General features: G+C 40.3%; 1 protein-coding gene across 1 annotated transcript in view; it reads right to left on the bottom strand.

Annotated features, from left to right (window-relative positions):
* Positions 1 to 15,611, bottom strand: part of dnah7 (dynein, axonemal, heavy chain 7) — a 73,295-nt gene that overhangs the window by 55,662 nt on the left and 2,022 nt on the right. Inside the window, exons 7-20 of the mRNA XM_070975445.1 lie at positions 15,260 to 15,385; positions 14,940 to 15,059; positions 14,065 to 14,248; positions 13,743 to 13,922; positions 12,221 to 12,493; positions 11,857 to 11,984; positions 11,406 to 11,484; positions 10,811 to 11,035; positions 10,509 to 10,655; positions 9,850 to 10,029; positions 8,777 to 8,917; positions 8,255 to 8,622; positions 6,773 to 6,959; positions 514 to 707 (exon numbers count right to left, since the gene is read on the bottom strand). Of these exons, the coding sequence (XP_070831546.1) occupies positions 514 to 707; positions 6,773 to 6,959; positions 8,255 to 8,622; positions 8,777 to 8,917; positions 9,850 to 10,029; positions 10,509 to 10,655; positions 10,811 to 11,035; positions 11,406 to 11,484; positions 11,857 to 11,984; positions 12,221 to 12,493; positions 13,743 to 13,922; positions 14,065 to 14,248; positions 14,940 to 15,059; positions 15,260 to 15,385 (2,532 nt within the window). The remainder of the gene's footprint in view (positions 1 to 513; positions 708 to 6,772; positions 6,960 to 8,254; positions 8,623 to 8,776; positions 8,918 to 9,849; positions 10,030 to 10,508; positions 10,656 to 10,810; positions 11,036 to 11,405; positions 11,485 to 11,856; positions 11,985 to 12,220; positions 12,494 to 13,742; positions 13,923 to 14,064; positions 14,249 to 14,939; positions 15,060 to 15,259; positions 15,386 to 15,611) is intronic.

Raw genomic sequence — 15,611 nt, 5'->3', positions numbered from 1 at the left:
AGAATTGATTTTGTGGTTCTCTTGTGTGTTGCTAAAGGCCTGAAAAAAGGGCTGGCTCCCTCCTATAATGCAGACCTCCTAAACCCTCATTCTACCTCCAGGTTCCTCAGGTCAGCTGACTTGGGGCTCCTGGCTGTCCCACCATCTTAACTTAAGCTCAGGGGTGACCACACCTTTGCGGTTGCAGCCCCAGGACTCTGAGAACAGCAACCCCCTTCCTATCAGATCTGCTGCCTTCACTAACTCTTTAAGGTCCAGGCTCAAAAATGAATTTTACTGACTATCATTTGAATCCTCCTGATGTGGCTGATTTTTGAGTTGTGTCTGTGTATGTGTTGTTTACCTCTGCACACATCAAAGCTGTGTGCTTTGATGTGTTATTTATGAGTGATTGTAACTACTCACTCTGGTCTGCACCAACGCTGTTAATTGCAATCAGGGATAATGACTAATATAACAGAAATATCCTTATGATAGCTTGAACAAATATGCCGACTTGTTTAAGCTGTTTACCGTGTGAGGTCTTTGGTCTCAGAGAGGATTTCCAGCAGCTCCTCATTGGACAGGAAGAAGAACCGTGGAAAATAGAGCCTCTTCTTCTCCAGGTAGTTATTAAGACCTTTGAGGATCATCTCCAGAAGCTCATTGGACTTTTTCAGCCTCTCTAGCATCTTGTCGAGGGCTATCACTGCCAAGACGTGCTTGTCCTGACAGACAGAAGCGAGCAGTGTTTAATCGGTTAAGTACTGTAAAGCCTTTTCTAACACAACACTCAAGTCTGCTATATCTGCAAGAAAGCAGAAATTTTATTGCATTCGCTCCCCAGTTAAATGACATGACCATCTGTAAAGCAGCCTACAGCATATGTGTTGCGCAAAAGTGTTTTTTCAAATCACACCCTAACTTTAACTCCTACGCAGAAGGAAAATTCCAAGTGTTGGCAATATACTGTACCTTTTAGTTCATTAAGGGAACATATGACAGGATGTGTTGATAGTTTTTCCAGTAGTGTTGCTTTGAAGGTAACACTAAAATATTACAATATCTTCCTTTAGCAACATCCACTCTATGTTCCACAGTGAGGCCCACTTGTCACAAGGTGGCCTAAAAAAATCTATGATGGGACAGTAATAGAGATTTCACCTGAGGCCTGTCTAGCACCTATGAAATATTTCAGGTTTAATATCATCCCATCTGTACACTAATTCAATATCCTCTGGAACTGTCACCCCCAGGAAGTGCCTAAATAAAAACTCTATCTAATCTTCAAGGTTGGATGAGTGAATGCCTGAACCTGCTCATATGAAAACGTTGGTGATGCTGAAACGAAGCACACAGCCTGATATCATCCTCTGAATGGAATAAAATAAAAGGCAGTAAGAAGCAGAATGCAGAGCTGGCGGGGGAGCCGAAATGAAAGACATGGTGTAACATTAGAACATGCTAGCTCTGCTTTTTATGGCTAACAACTCTTAACAGACACAAAAGGCACAGATGTTGAAAACAGAGAACTATCTCTGTTTTGCTGCTCTGTAGTAATTTAAATCATCTGCCTATGAATTTCTCATTTATCGACCACTTCACCCTGCAAGAAATAACACCACTCTTCAAAATGATGCAACACTTGTCAACATGGTTTCTAGCTTTTGCAAATGGAAACAATATAGCCTGTAATAAACAGCTGATATAGCTGGAAAGCTCGCCTACAAAAAGGATGGTGTACTTTCATCTTTGTTTGATGTGATCAATTAGCTGTGAGCCTGTTTTTGCTTTGTAACTACAGACAACTGGATGTGCCAGCGTTGTCTCCCAACAAGGTGAAATGTTCACATGAAACTCTCTACAGATTAATAACATGCCTGTACAAACACTATGCTGCCATACATACAGTGTTATACGATACAATTTTGAAGAAGGACAACGTACACAGCAACTATTCAATGTTGGGCAGTGTGTGCAATACAAACAGTTCTACAGTAAAAGATGCTCTGGAAAATCTACAATCAATACCGCTGGAAAAGCAGCAAAGGCAGAGGATGTACATTATTGCATTCACTTTGACTTGGCACAACTTCTGTTTTGTGTCAAGGAAGGGCCACGGTCCATTAAAAGGAGGCGCAGACACTGAAAGATACTTTTGATCTCTTCAAGGTCTGTTCGAAACCACAACCACAACTACAAGAGTATCTTGAATGGGATAATTATTAGTTTTGATCTCTCATGATTTGGTATAGATCTCGTAAGATGTGAAGCAGGATGTTGTGATAAGTAATAAACAGAGATTAAAGCCATTTAGACATTTTTTTATGAGGCAATAGTTCGTAGGGAAGACTACAGTAGCTGACATTCACTTTCAAGGCTAAATCAAACGATCAAGTTTTGACTGTATGGGCCATACAGTTAATTGGCTGAGGGTGTCTGATTGATGAACTGCGATTCTGCCTTTTCATAGACTTCATCAGACCTGTGATTTTGGCCCATTCTCTGAGAGGGCAATGTAATAAGAGGGCTATTTTTATATTCAGTCTGCCAGCGGGAAGCTATTCATGAGCACACTGAAGAGATAACAATGTTCTAATGCATGTATTATGTGTGATAATGTATTTTTTATGCACCAAACAGATGGCTTCAATGGGCTGATATAGCAAGTCTGCAATCTGTGGGGCCAAAAGAACCACAATCCAAAGAAGGTATTTCTCTCTGTTGTAATGTGACACACACCACACATCCAGGATTCTTCTATGCACATCCTGCAGAGTACAATATCTGCATGAGCGTGAGTGTAATATTAAGTCAGTTATTCTTTTACTGACTATAATTGTGTTATTATTGGGTGAATCCATCAGTCTATTAGTCAACAATCTGTCAGTCATCTTCTCCATGAGCTCAGATGGTCGATATTGTTTCTACCTTCCTCAGCTCATTGAGGGGGCAAGGGTGTGGCAGGTTGAAAGAAAGCCGGTTCATAAGAAATAAGTCTTTTGAATAGATTTGGCCCTGTTTTTAATCGGCAATTGTGCATGCAATAGTAGATAAATGACACATTAAAGCAGGTAGCACATAAGGGAAAGTGCAGGGAAAAGAAGTTAAGTTGTGGAGGCTGGGAGGCACTGGAAGATCAGTGGATCTTGAGCAGCTCCCAGTGGTTGATCTGATGACAACAGCCTGGACAAAAACCCTGATGTGATTTGTGGCTTGGAGAGCTGCACTGTAGCCAACCTTTTTGCTCACACTGTTCTGTGGTAGTATGGAGTTGAGATGATCCCAATTTCATGCACTGCTGATCAATGCTATGGATGAGATGAAGGGGTGTTGTCTTTGTCGGATGTCGATGCAGTGTGAGCCTATGCAGAGGGATGTTCATTCTGGCTGGCAGGGTTAGGGTTAGGGTTAGCACTACATGCTACGCTGAATTAAAATCACCAGCTTTAAACACTGCAACAAATTGAACATTACAGAAGAAAGGGACAGTGTAAATCATAATTTTCCCTTCCATAATTTATTCATCTTAATCTAAAGTACTACAAATTGGCAACCATGGGTTGAAAATATTTATATATTGATAAAAGATTTTTATGAGTTGTGTTTCTAAGATCATTTAGACGATTAACAAGGGCTGAGAACTATCAGTGTTCAAATGTCCTGGGGAGCAACTAGATTTGAAATGGCCACTATTCTCAATTGGGATCATACCTAGTGATTTTTTTCCAATTCAGTGTATGAATTTCAAAAATGACTAGCAGAATCATCTATAATTAAGGGACACTTAAAAGTAAAACAGCAGGTTGTCATGTTTCTGAACCTAGTTTACATTTCCCACAAACACTTTGTACCATCTTGTAATCATATTCATTATTCATTCATTTTTGGATTTTATGATACAAACCCTTACTCTGACAAATCTATTGTTTAATCTAGTGCTATCCCAACTGCTGAGAGGGCATCTCAGCAACTCATGCACATAGCAATTAAGGTGTAAAGCAACATGTTTTGTTGGATTCCTTTCTCAAATAGACTTTAAAATATTCTAATGCCATTTACAGAGACTGACGAGAAACAACTCAACTCAGGGCACTTTTCAAATGATCAGAAGCAGGTTTCTTTAAAGCACCTGAATTGACAGAAACTGCAAATCTCTTATGAATCATTTTTCAAATTAGTTTTTCATGTCGACATGTTGTGCTCACATCTCTCACACAATCTCACCCAAGACTCCTGAGGGAAATATTGGTATATGTTAATCAGCATGTTGCCTTTCTTGTACTTAACAGTGAGTTGAGCCTACGCAGTGAGTCCCACTTTGCAGCAAAGTCATTCTGTCTCCCATCCCACAAATACACACACACAAATACACACACAAGGACAACAAGGTTGGGGGCAACAGCTCACAACTTACCTGCTAGTATGAGGTAATTGTTGTGGATATCCATGAAAGGGTTATTGTTGGAGAATATAAAGCAAGTTAAGTACAATTCTTCTCAAACCAGAAGAAGTTGCCGGTGTAGCAACAAAGATTTGAACCCTTGTACGCTGCTTTTACTTTACTTCTGATCAGTGTTCTGAAACAGTAAGCAGTAAAACAGGTACCTGTCTGTTCATTTGGAGAACTGACAATCTGCAGTGCCCTGAAACTACATAATTACCTTACTAAGGAAGAAAATTCCAACATCAAATAGCATATTTACTTTCTGATTGAATTCACACAGCAGGTAACAATGAAAAATCCTTCCTGACTGTCTAAGCCCATTAAGGTAAGCAGCTGTGTGGAGGCTTGCCAGTTTAACAAAATACAAATCCTCAGCAGTAGCATTTTTTGCTATGTTCAATCACATAGATACACATAAAGTACAAGTATTATAAAAGTGTTCTTAGTGCATTTCTCCACCAAACACTTACAAAAAGGATGAATGTTTGACAGGAACCTGAGTACCAGTATGTTCAATGTTGTTTGATATTTCCCTCTTAAATGACTTTTATTAAATGAAAAATATATATAATACAAAAAAAGAAATAGAAATATTATGCAATCATTGCTTAAATGATACAGTATATTGTCTATGTTTAGTTTATCTGTCAATTTAATTGAATCTTGCATAAAAATTCCTGAGAAATCTAACATTAGCATACTGTATCAGAATGGTTCCCCAAAATCCAAACAGCATAGTACTAACTTCACTGAACTTAACAAAAGAGACTGTGAGTGAGCGCACATGCAAGTGTAAGAAGTACTGTACAAACATTTGTACCAACATGCTCCAAAACAGTGTGTACACAGCTCACAGTGGCTAAGACAATATGCGTGCATGCATGCACATCTGTGCGTGTAGGCTCCCTGTCCCTTGGTGACCTCATTTCTTTGTGGCTCAGTATAGCCCTGCCCCTTCCAGACAAAATCCATAATTTCTATTTGATGGTGCAGTCAGGCTGGGCTTTCTGGAGGACACTGCCTGAAATTGATGTGTCTCATTTCAGGTCTACTGAGGACGCCAATTACCCTTTGGAAACTCTTTGAGGATGCTGGTGCAACACTGACTTTCTGTCCTCGTTCTGTTGTTCCTGTCTTTCTCCCTATCCTTTTCCTACCCATTCACTTCTCTGTCTGCACTGTCTTTCCCTCCCTTCCTCAGTCTAAATGCTCCTTTCTGTTTCAGATGTGTACTAGTGTGCCTCTTGGTTTCCTCTGTATTTCATTCTCACCCTCTGCTGTCACTCTCACCATTGCACATGTTTCTGTGTTTCTGTTTGTTTCACCCAGCCTGGTTAGGTTAATGCTATTATACAAGTCAGAGCTGTGTAGAGCTGTGTCTTGAATTCTGTCTGATTATAGTGGACAACCTTATATTTTAATGAGCACACTGTCTGGGAAATACCAGGCCTGAGCTGTGTATGTCAAATTTGTGCTTCAAGCCACAGGACTCCTGACTGTGTTCAGTCATCAGAAAAAAGAAAGAAAAAGAAAAGGCAGTCTTTTTCAGCGTTACCTTATTTTCTACCACGGAACATCAAAAGCAGCTTTCTGCTGACATGGCCAGTAAAGTCTCTGATCAATCTTGCAGTAAGTCACTATTTCCAACTATTGGTTCTTTTTACATTAGAGAAATGTAAGGTGAAGTTACAGAGGATCATTATTTATCCAGTTAAAAGAAATGATACAAATAAAGCAACCATTCTGTAGGAAATGGCTGTGTAAGCTCAGTGCATCATTTGGATGGTTGAATGTGCTCTTGGTCAAGCAAGGTTTAATTGGCTGACACTCTGGATGTTGGGGAAGAGGAAGTGTGCCACTGTGTGCTCATCTAACCGCCCACTCTGTTAGTTAAAACAATTTACTTTGAGTTGGTGATGAAAAATGTTGAAAGGATTGGTATGTCATAAATACCTTATACAGTTTGTGTATATCTAAGAAGGACATTTCCTTTCTTCATGGTAAGTCCTCTCCTAATGGTAGGGACATGTAGAGAAAATTACAACAGGCATAAGGTTGCACACCGTATAGCGCTAATGTATTACCGACGGCAACGATCCCAGAGATGGCTTTTTCTCTCTGACCATTGACTTTTGGTCAAGTGAATGTTTGTGGCAGATGTCATGAAATTCTAACCAGGCGTTCCTGAGATAACACGTTCATGGGAATGGAACAGAGGTCACAGTGACCTTGACCTTTGATCCAAATTTGAAGAAAACCCCTCAGAGCACTCCTGAGAGGCTGTCACGGCTGCAGAGGCTTAACAAAATTAAAACTTACAAAGGAAAATTAAATCCAACAACTTACCAGGGAAACCTGTTTCATGGTATCCCTCCAGGTTTTGTCAACAGCTGTGAAACGGCGTCCCTCTTCTGGCATTTGAGTCATGATATCTGGGGAGCTGAATATTGGCTCCAGGTAAAGCCAAGTGGACTGCACCTTTAACCATTCATCCAGGATCTCTTGGAGGAGCAACAATTTGCCCTCCCATTCCCTACAGAAGAAAATGAGATTGGGGACATACAATTAAAGCTCACTACGTATACTGGGGATAGCAGAGAGAACAGAATGAAACACAATGAAAAAAACATAATGAAAAGCAAAGCCCAAACCATAATCGATAATCACTTACTAAGGTTAATGAAATTCTCCACTTTTTGGAGCTTTTGTTTGGAAGGACAAGAAACTGAGAGTGAATCATTACAAACGACCACTGCTCAAAGGAAAAAGTAGTTTTGGAATCCCAGATGTTTATATATTTATATTATCTTGTATTTAACATCAGACATACTCTGCTCTGTGGTTAGTACACTCGGTATAAAAGGTAGCTGGGATTGGCTCTGGGAGTAATTTGTATAATGTACTGAAAAACCAATTTCTTCATCATCCTCTCCCACCCATACAGCTAGATAATGGCATTATGATATATTACAAAAAAGTTCATCAAAAACTTAACAGTAGCTGCTTCAGCATCCTGCCAAATGTGGCACAATACATTTTTAAAAGCTGCAGGGAATCCTGTGTCAAACTGTGACTGGCAGCAACACAATATTGCAATAATCTCATAAATTATACGGGTTGGGGAATTTTATCATTTGCTGAACTCAGAGGAAGATAAAAACGGAATAGCAATGAATGAATTATACAGTGTGCTCAACTGAAAGTGTTTTCCAAGTTTCACAAAGAATATTTTAACTGCAATTCTGAGACAGACAAACAGTTCAGGTCTTCAGATAGGTATCAGGTTTCTATAGGTTGTTGATTCACCACTCTGTGAATTTCAATGCACCAGCTCAGACCCATTAGGTGATACAATTAAAACTTTTACATAGACGTTGTATTACTCCCTCCTAAAAAAAATAAAAAAAATAAATAAGGTCTTCTTATCTCTGCTGGCATGACGGTGGATACTTTAATCACTGTCCAGCAGGCACATCCCTCTGGACAGAAATGATTAACTCACTATCAGCATCAATCTATATATAAATCTGTTTTGTTGTTTGTTTGCTGGGGTACCGGGCAGCACAGCTATTTCAAATTCAAACACAAATTCAGTTTGGTTGTCAAATTATTAAATAAAACAATATTAGATGCTGGGGCATTAAGCCGACTGTGCCAGCTTACCACCAAAATAAAAGCTCCAGATTAATAAACCACAAAACTAAAAGCATACTTCTTTAACCAGTTTTAAGTGGCCCTTCCATGTGAACACATTTCATAACATTACTGAATTACATTATCAAACAAGCTAAGAAAAATAATTCTCAAGCAAATCTTCTTATCTCTCACCGTATCTCAACCTCAAAAGGCTTAATGAAGGGTGAGCCCCTCATGGTTTGTGTCTTCACGATGTGATCGTCCAACAGCATCTGCACTTCATCCACAGATGACAGGATGGAGGTGCCCGTCTCTCGATAGGCCAGGAGGCTGAACTCCATGTCGCTCCACTCACAGGCCATTTTCTCCATGGCCTTCTCCAGGGAGTACTCCTTGCTGGCTGCCTCACTGATGCCCTCAAAGCTGCTCAGGTGCTGTTCCAGGCGCATGGATATGAAGTCAGCCACACAGGCCTGGTTATCAGCTGGCTGCAGGGAGATGCCAGCCACCTCAGACATGGCATCCCAGTGGCGGTCACGTAAGCCTGGGTTGCACAGCACCTATGAAAGAGGAGTAATACAAAAGAAAATACTTTAATAATGTAGTGGAAAGACATTTCAGTTTAAACTGATATCAACTATGTGAGAATGACAAAGTAACTGTGTACATTATTTTGACCTGCACAGATATTAAATCTTTCACTTGGGGTCTTACCTGCACCATAGGAATATGCTCCTTGAAGTCCTCCACTTTACTCTTCATAGTAGTGGCTATGTTCAGGGCTTTGGGCACATCAGTGAAGCTTTTCTCCAGCTTGTACAGTGAGCGCCAGTAGTTACCAACATCGCCTTCTACCTACATAGGTGGGGTTTTGAATTACAAAGAGAGTGAAGGGTGACAGAAAGGAGAGGGACAATAGTATAAACGATGGAGAGTATAATGCCAAGAATGAGAAGCATGTGCCTTTTTCTCAGGAGCCATTTTATGATGTAAAACAATGTCAAGTGCAGATATCGTGTACTTTCCCTTTAGACGGATCTGTTACAGGGCCTTAGCTGTATAAATGACAGCAGGCTGGCTTCAATACAAACAAGTCATCACTGATCTTATTACTATCACCTGTGGAGTGCAGTTCTACACTACAATGTAACTGTGCTGTCTTGTGGTTCTTCTGATGCCTTTTTATTTAAAGTTCTTTGAATTGCCTTGTTAGAGAGGCCTCTTCACACTTAGCTTTCTTCACTAGCTAACACTGTTCTGAGCATTCACAGTGCTACAAAACGACTGCAATACATTCCATATTATTGTTGTTAATGATAATATAATAGCATAATCATTCTAAGTTTGCTACACAGTGCAAACTTCGCTATAGTCATAGTCATCAATTTTTCAGGATTTCCAAGTGACTGGATGAATGGAACTACAGACTAATATGAAACCACCAGTGATACCAAGCATCCTGAGGTCCTACACCATCCAAGGTCATAGTACACCTGGCTTGTTCAAGACTGATTTCAAAGAACAAACATGATACGATAAATGGATTCCATACTCACTGCAAGAAACACATCAAAACATAACTCAAACTAAACTCAAAAACTGAACTAAAACATTAACGTACATGTAAGGACTTGGGTTTGGACTGTATAAACTGGACTTGTATGATGGATATCTAAACAGCACTGAAGCTGTAATGAAGATAAAACAGTTACCTGCTAATTGTAAAATGCTTGATGGTTTGATAATTAAATTTTCACATAACCAACTTTGTAACACAGTTCTGGTACCTTGTCTGGGTTCACACCTGAGAGCGGGCCATGGAGCCACTGCTCGTACTGGTCGAGGAAATCTGTGGCTGTCTCATAGAGGCGCAGGAAGGGTGTGAGCTTGTCCTGGATCTTCTTACGCTGTGGGTACTGGGACACAGGCCAGCCATATACTTCCTCCTCTATATTGAAATAATTTATCTTTCCAGAGTGGCAGAAAGGTTGAAAGAGAAGTGAGGATGGAAGGATAGAAGGAAAGAAATTAACAAAGACATACAACGAAGAGATAGATGATGCATAGAACTCCTGATAAAGCCTCTTATGACTCCTGTAACTGAGCTATTTTCACAGCCAATACTGCCCTCCAGGGGTTAAATATTTGCTAGCAGGTACCAGAACTCAACATATGCAATAATCCTCTGTACAATGAATATATATCTTTCAATCAGAGGCATGCATGACCACCAATTCATTCCCAGCCTTGAATCATACCACAAAAGGGGATCTTGCAGACTTGTGTAAACTGCCTTTGACACAAAGAAATGTATTCTATAATAGGTTGTATCATGGCTGGGATATCAGTGCAGCTTAACTTCTTTTGCATGATTTACTTCACTATTGACCTGCTGGCCTCCCTTTTGTCTACTCCATTATTTTTAAGCATTGAAATCCTTATGTACCTTTTCCATGGCTAACTCCAGTTTAGCATTGAGAGCCTGGGATTTCTTCAGATATTTGCTGAGATCCGTCAGCTCACCAAACGTGGTAAACTCCTCCACCTGTACACTGTAGCTCTCCAGTTCTTCCACAAAGCGATCACAGCGTAACTGGAAGGCACACACAGAAATGCACTCTGTTTTCATTGAACATTCACATTAACTATTAAGTCCTACAGTTCTGCTGCAAAAAACATCCACCTTCCAGTTATCAGATAAACTGTTCAACAGATCAATGGAATGATGGATGGAGTAGAAACACGGACCTTAAGGCCATTCTGATATTGCTCAGTCTTCTCAGTAATGATCTGTTGGTGTTCCTCAAAGATGGATGGCATGCGCTTAAGCCACTGGATGGTTTGTGTGTTGAGCGCCATGTCCAGTGGTGAGAGGGTGACAAAGTCCATCAGGAAACACAACTGTGTGACGGAGTCTGCCAATCTTTGCTTCAATAGAGGCATCTCTGTGGTCTCCACCTTATTCATGAAGGCCTGGGTGGGGGTACAGGGCAACAGCAAACTGATTTAGTACTACAAAAATAATTTATATTTAAAACAAAAGTACTTAATCATTGTCACTGCCACAGTCCAGTTACTGCCCTGAGCTAGTTACTAGGTGTGAAATGAAGTGAGTGAATGATAATGAGTTTAGGTTAGCCCTTGAGCCTTTAATATAAAGCACTCAGCACCACATTAACAAAAGAAAAAAGCAAGTTTCCATCTGTTACTGCTGACTAGATCTAATGTAATCTAATGTAATGCCATGTCTAACTGCACTGTGGACACAGATGTGAATGACAATAACTTGTACAGATCACACCACACCAAGCTGGTCTGTGTAGCAAGAATTTGGGGTAGTTACTTTAAGCTCCATCAGTTTCTGCGTGTCGGGTGGTGTGCTCAGGGCTTTCTCTGCAATCTTGCCAAATTCATTACAGAGCCTGTGAGAAAAAGAACATTAATTCAGGGACATACACAAAGGGTTCCACAGGTTACATAAACAGAAACAGTAATATTATGGCTTGGTTTGGAGCTAAGGAGCCCCACTGGGGTAAAGGCTAATACTGCAGCTAACCTTGGGTCTAAAACACAAAATGGTGCACTCCCTTTGATGGGTACAATTTTATTTCCAGGCTCCAGAGTGGCCAACTAAGGTCTGAACTTCCCAATGCACATTTCAACAATATATGTCAAAGAGAAATTGTAGTTAATCCCTGTCAGTTATAAAAAAAATAAAAATAAAAAAGATAACTTGCCTCAGCTGCATTTTTAAACTTGAGAAATGAGAAAGTGAAAAGGGTGAATAGACTGACTTCTTGTTGATTTCCTGATGGTCCTGTAGCATCCGTCTAACCAGTTTCTGCTGTAGTTCCTGAGCACGCTTGACGAGAGTGTGGATGAGTTTATGGGACTGAACCTCGAACATGCCAAGACGCACCACCTAAGTATGGATCAGGAACACAATTACGCAACATTATTTAAGACAATATTTTCCAATAACCGTAGACATAGTTGTGGAAAACATCAGCATTTAAAGACTGTAGCTTTTGAGGTTCTCAGATTGTTTAGGTTTTCAGGATTAGATAGCTTTATATGTGGGATAACATCACTGGAATTAGAAAGTGAAGACACATCAATCTAAAAATCCTTGTGAGCTCCACCTTACTGAGCATGTACCTTGCATGATGTGTACTGGATCTGGTCAGCAAGCTGCTGGTAGTGTATCACCTCGACCATAATTTCCTGGAAGGAGTGCTGCTCACTTAGGAGCTGTTCCACATCTTCCTCCGCCTGCCTGGATACAAGTGGGGTGTATTTATCATACTCATGGATATACTCCTTGGGCCTGACACACTCAGCCCAGAACACCCTGCGCACCTCCTCCTGCTGGGCCTGAAGGAACTCTGGCAGGATGATGGGCTTCAGGGTGCTTCCAAACTGGGAGCCTGGCTAGAAAGACAAGAAGCAGGTACCCCAGCAGAAAACACATTTTTTTGTTTAGTGGTTAAAGTAGATGATGGAAACAATTCCATGATTAGCTAGTGTGACCATACAAAATGAGCTATACAATTACTGAGGCACTATTGTTGATACCAATGTCAGATATATATTCATGCTATCAATGAGTCCGAGAATTAGAAAACTTCCTCAATATAACACAATGACAGAAAATTCAATGTGTTGCATACAAAAGATAACTAAATCCATTTTGACTATTCACATTCACAGACAGGAGAATTGTCTGGTAGAGAAAATGAATCGTATTATTACTGTTGGTGTCCCATGTCCTCAAACTAATCCTAGCCTAAGCCCTGTTTGTGGTTTTCTCATCCACTGTGTGGGAGACACTGGGTACACCCCAAGCCTCTTATGTGACTCTTTCGCTCCGTGCTTGAATCGGAAGTCGTTCTGGTTTGACATCTTGCAGCCCGTCCCAAAGCTCTTATTGATGCTCCGAGGAGCGACGATAGATCTCTGAGGAGCCATGAGCGAGGACACACAAGAGCAGGCTTTTACCGACCGACACGCCCCCTTACTGGATATAAGTAATTGATTGGAAGCTGCGGGTGATAGGATTAATCTGATAAATCACAACATCAGTTTCATATCAGACTGAATACACATAACAGATTAAACTCAAGTGTATCACTCTCACATTTTATATTTAGTTTTTTCACCATGTAGTTATAAATCTGTGCTAATTGTAGGTCTGAACAACAAAGGGACAACAATCAACTTTCTTCGTGGATGAGAAAGATTTTTCTTTTCATGATCTGTTATTCGCTCCATTAACTTTTATAATGGATACAATCAAAATCAGAGAGAGTAGGAGAGTCTGTCCACAAGGCACACTTTTTACATCATTTATCACCATTTCCATTCAGTTACATGTGAGGCCATGAATTAGAATGTTGTTAAGTAATGATTTCACATTCACAATATCAATAAATACATATGCAAATAATGAATAAATGATATAAAGCATTCTGCCAGTAGAAATGGTTCCTGTGCCTCTGAGCAGGACACAGTATACAGCATAAACACAGAATGCGGGTTGCTATTCGTGTGCAGCTGACTACTTGCAGTTATTTTACATACAGTCAACTGCAAGCTTAATACGAGCCAGTTTTAGGTTGGTGTACCTAATAAACTGGAGCGTATATACCTTTCACACGCACACACACACTGTTCCTCTTACCCTCTCAGAGTACAGTTTGGTTTCCACACGAGGTACCAGGCTGACAGAACTGAGCATGAACTCATAGACATTAAGGAGGGCCTCCTCATACAATTTGAGGCTGGGATCAAACTTGATCTCCCTGTCCTCCAAGATCAGATGCAGCACAAAGCCCGGGTGCTCATAGGCTCGTTCTGACCGCTACGCAAGACAGAAAAAGAGCACAATTAAGTGTTTACCTATTCTTTTAATTCAAACTTTAAACATTTATTTAAATTACTTTTTTCCAGTCTGTTCCACTCCTCTAAAATATACTGACCCGCAGTTTGAAGCTTTCACCTACCGGGTCTTGGGAAATTAGGTGTGTATAGTCCTTCATTGAGTCTATTGCAAGGTCCTGCAGCTGGGAGGTCATCAGTGCAGCGGCACAGTTGAAGAAAGACAGTAGCTTGGGCATATTGCTGGAGGCAGGCACCAGCTTGTGCCTGAACCCCTGGTGGTAAATATTTTGAACTTCAGGAAGCCAGCTAGTGTAGAAAACAGCAAAATGAAATTTAACATTGAGGGAATGTGTTAATGTGCATTTAAAACTCAAAATACAGATGTAAACATCAAATATTCAATAATGAAATCATGAATGTAATGACACCAATGGGGGAACAGGAGCAGAGGATACCACTGTAATAAATGGATTGTTGGCTTAGAGGTGGAATGAGTGTTATGCAGTCTCTTTGCACAAAATAACCATAATTCATTCAGCAGACTAGAGTTGCAGATCCACACTAATAACTCCTCTGTTACCTTAATGGCTGCTGATTTCAAGTTTCAGAAGAAAACACTGTGGAATACTGCTCCCATGAACTGCCCACTGCGCACTTAGTTTTATTTCTCTAAAAGTGAACTTTTGAAAGGTCAGAGAAGATCCAGTTCAAACTTCTATGCTGGTGCAGAGTTGGCATTGTATTTGTTGAAATGGTATACAGGACTGAACAGATTAATATCTATTAATATCATATCTGGATTTGAGGCATGCTGTCTTTGTATTTCCCAATTTCATTTACTTTTTTGTGTGTTTTGTACTTAAAAGTACTCCTGAGCCCTACTCAATGCACATTCATTACATCTGTGCATCAAATCGACAAAGAAAAGCAATTTTCATTCCAACTGTTCTTGAACAGAGCACAGGTATTTTGGTGTTAGGTGATAATATGGACTCACTTTCTGAGGAGAATTCCTCTGGCATTATCAACATGTCTGGTGACTATCTGCTGAAAAGCAGAGAGCTCCATGGACTCCTCTCTGCTGTGGAACTCGTCTACATCTATCAGACGGAGATTTCTGCGAGTGGGTCATCAGAGAAGGTAAGATGGTGGTAAGAAATGTGTCTACTATAGCATCTGTATTTTCAGGGGTTTGTCACAAGATAATATGGTGGTGCCACAAATTTTAGAAAAGCATGGAAAGTTTAAAAAACTCACTCAACACCTAAACTTGTATTTCGGATTAATTTTAAACAGTAAAAATGGTGGAGCACTTACTTGTAACTGACATGCCAAAGGTGCAGCACCTGCAGCATAGTGGGGTTTATAGAGTGAAGCTTATCTTTTATTCTCTTTCGGGCATGGACAAAGGCTTTGTTCCATGGTTTTGGCACTACTTCCAGTCTGAAAAAAAAGTGAAAAATAACAGAGGGACTGTGAGGGCCAGACTTTTTGTCCCTGCTGGCAGAACATATGGTTCATAATTTCCAATGCTTCCAGCCACTGCTTATTAAAACTAAGGTTTTCCTTGTGCAAAGAAAACAAAGAATGTCTACATGGTCTGGTCATGAGAGCCATGTTACACTGTGTGATTACGGAGGAGGCACTGTATACTTTTCAGAAGATAAAC

The sequence above is a fragment of the Chaetodon trifascialis genome, chromosome 12, assembly GCF_039877785.1.
Source record: "Chaetodon trifascialis isolate fChaTrf1 chromosome 12, fChaTrf1.hap1, whole genome shotgun sequence".
NCBI classification, from domain to species: domain Eukaryota; kingdom Metazoa; phylum Chordata; class Actinopteri; order Chaetodontiformes; family Chaetodontidae; genus Chaetodon; species Chaetodon trifascialis.
This window is presented reverse-complemented; position numbering and strand designations above follow the sequence as displayed.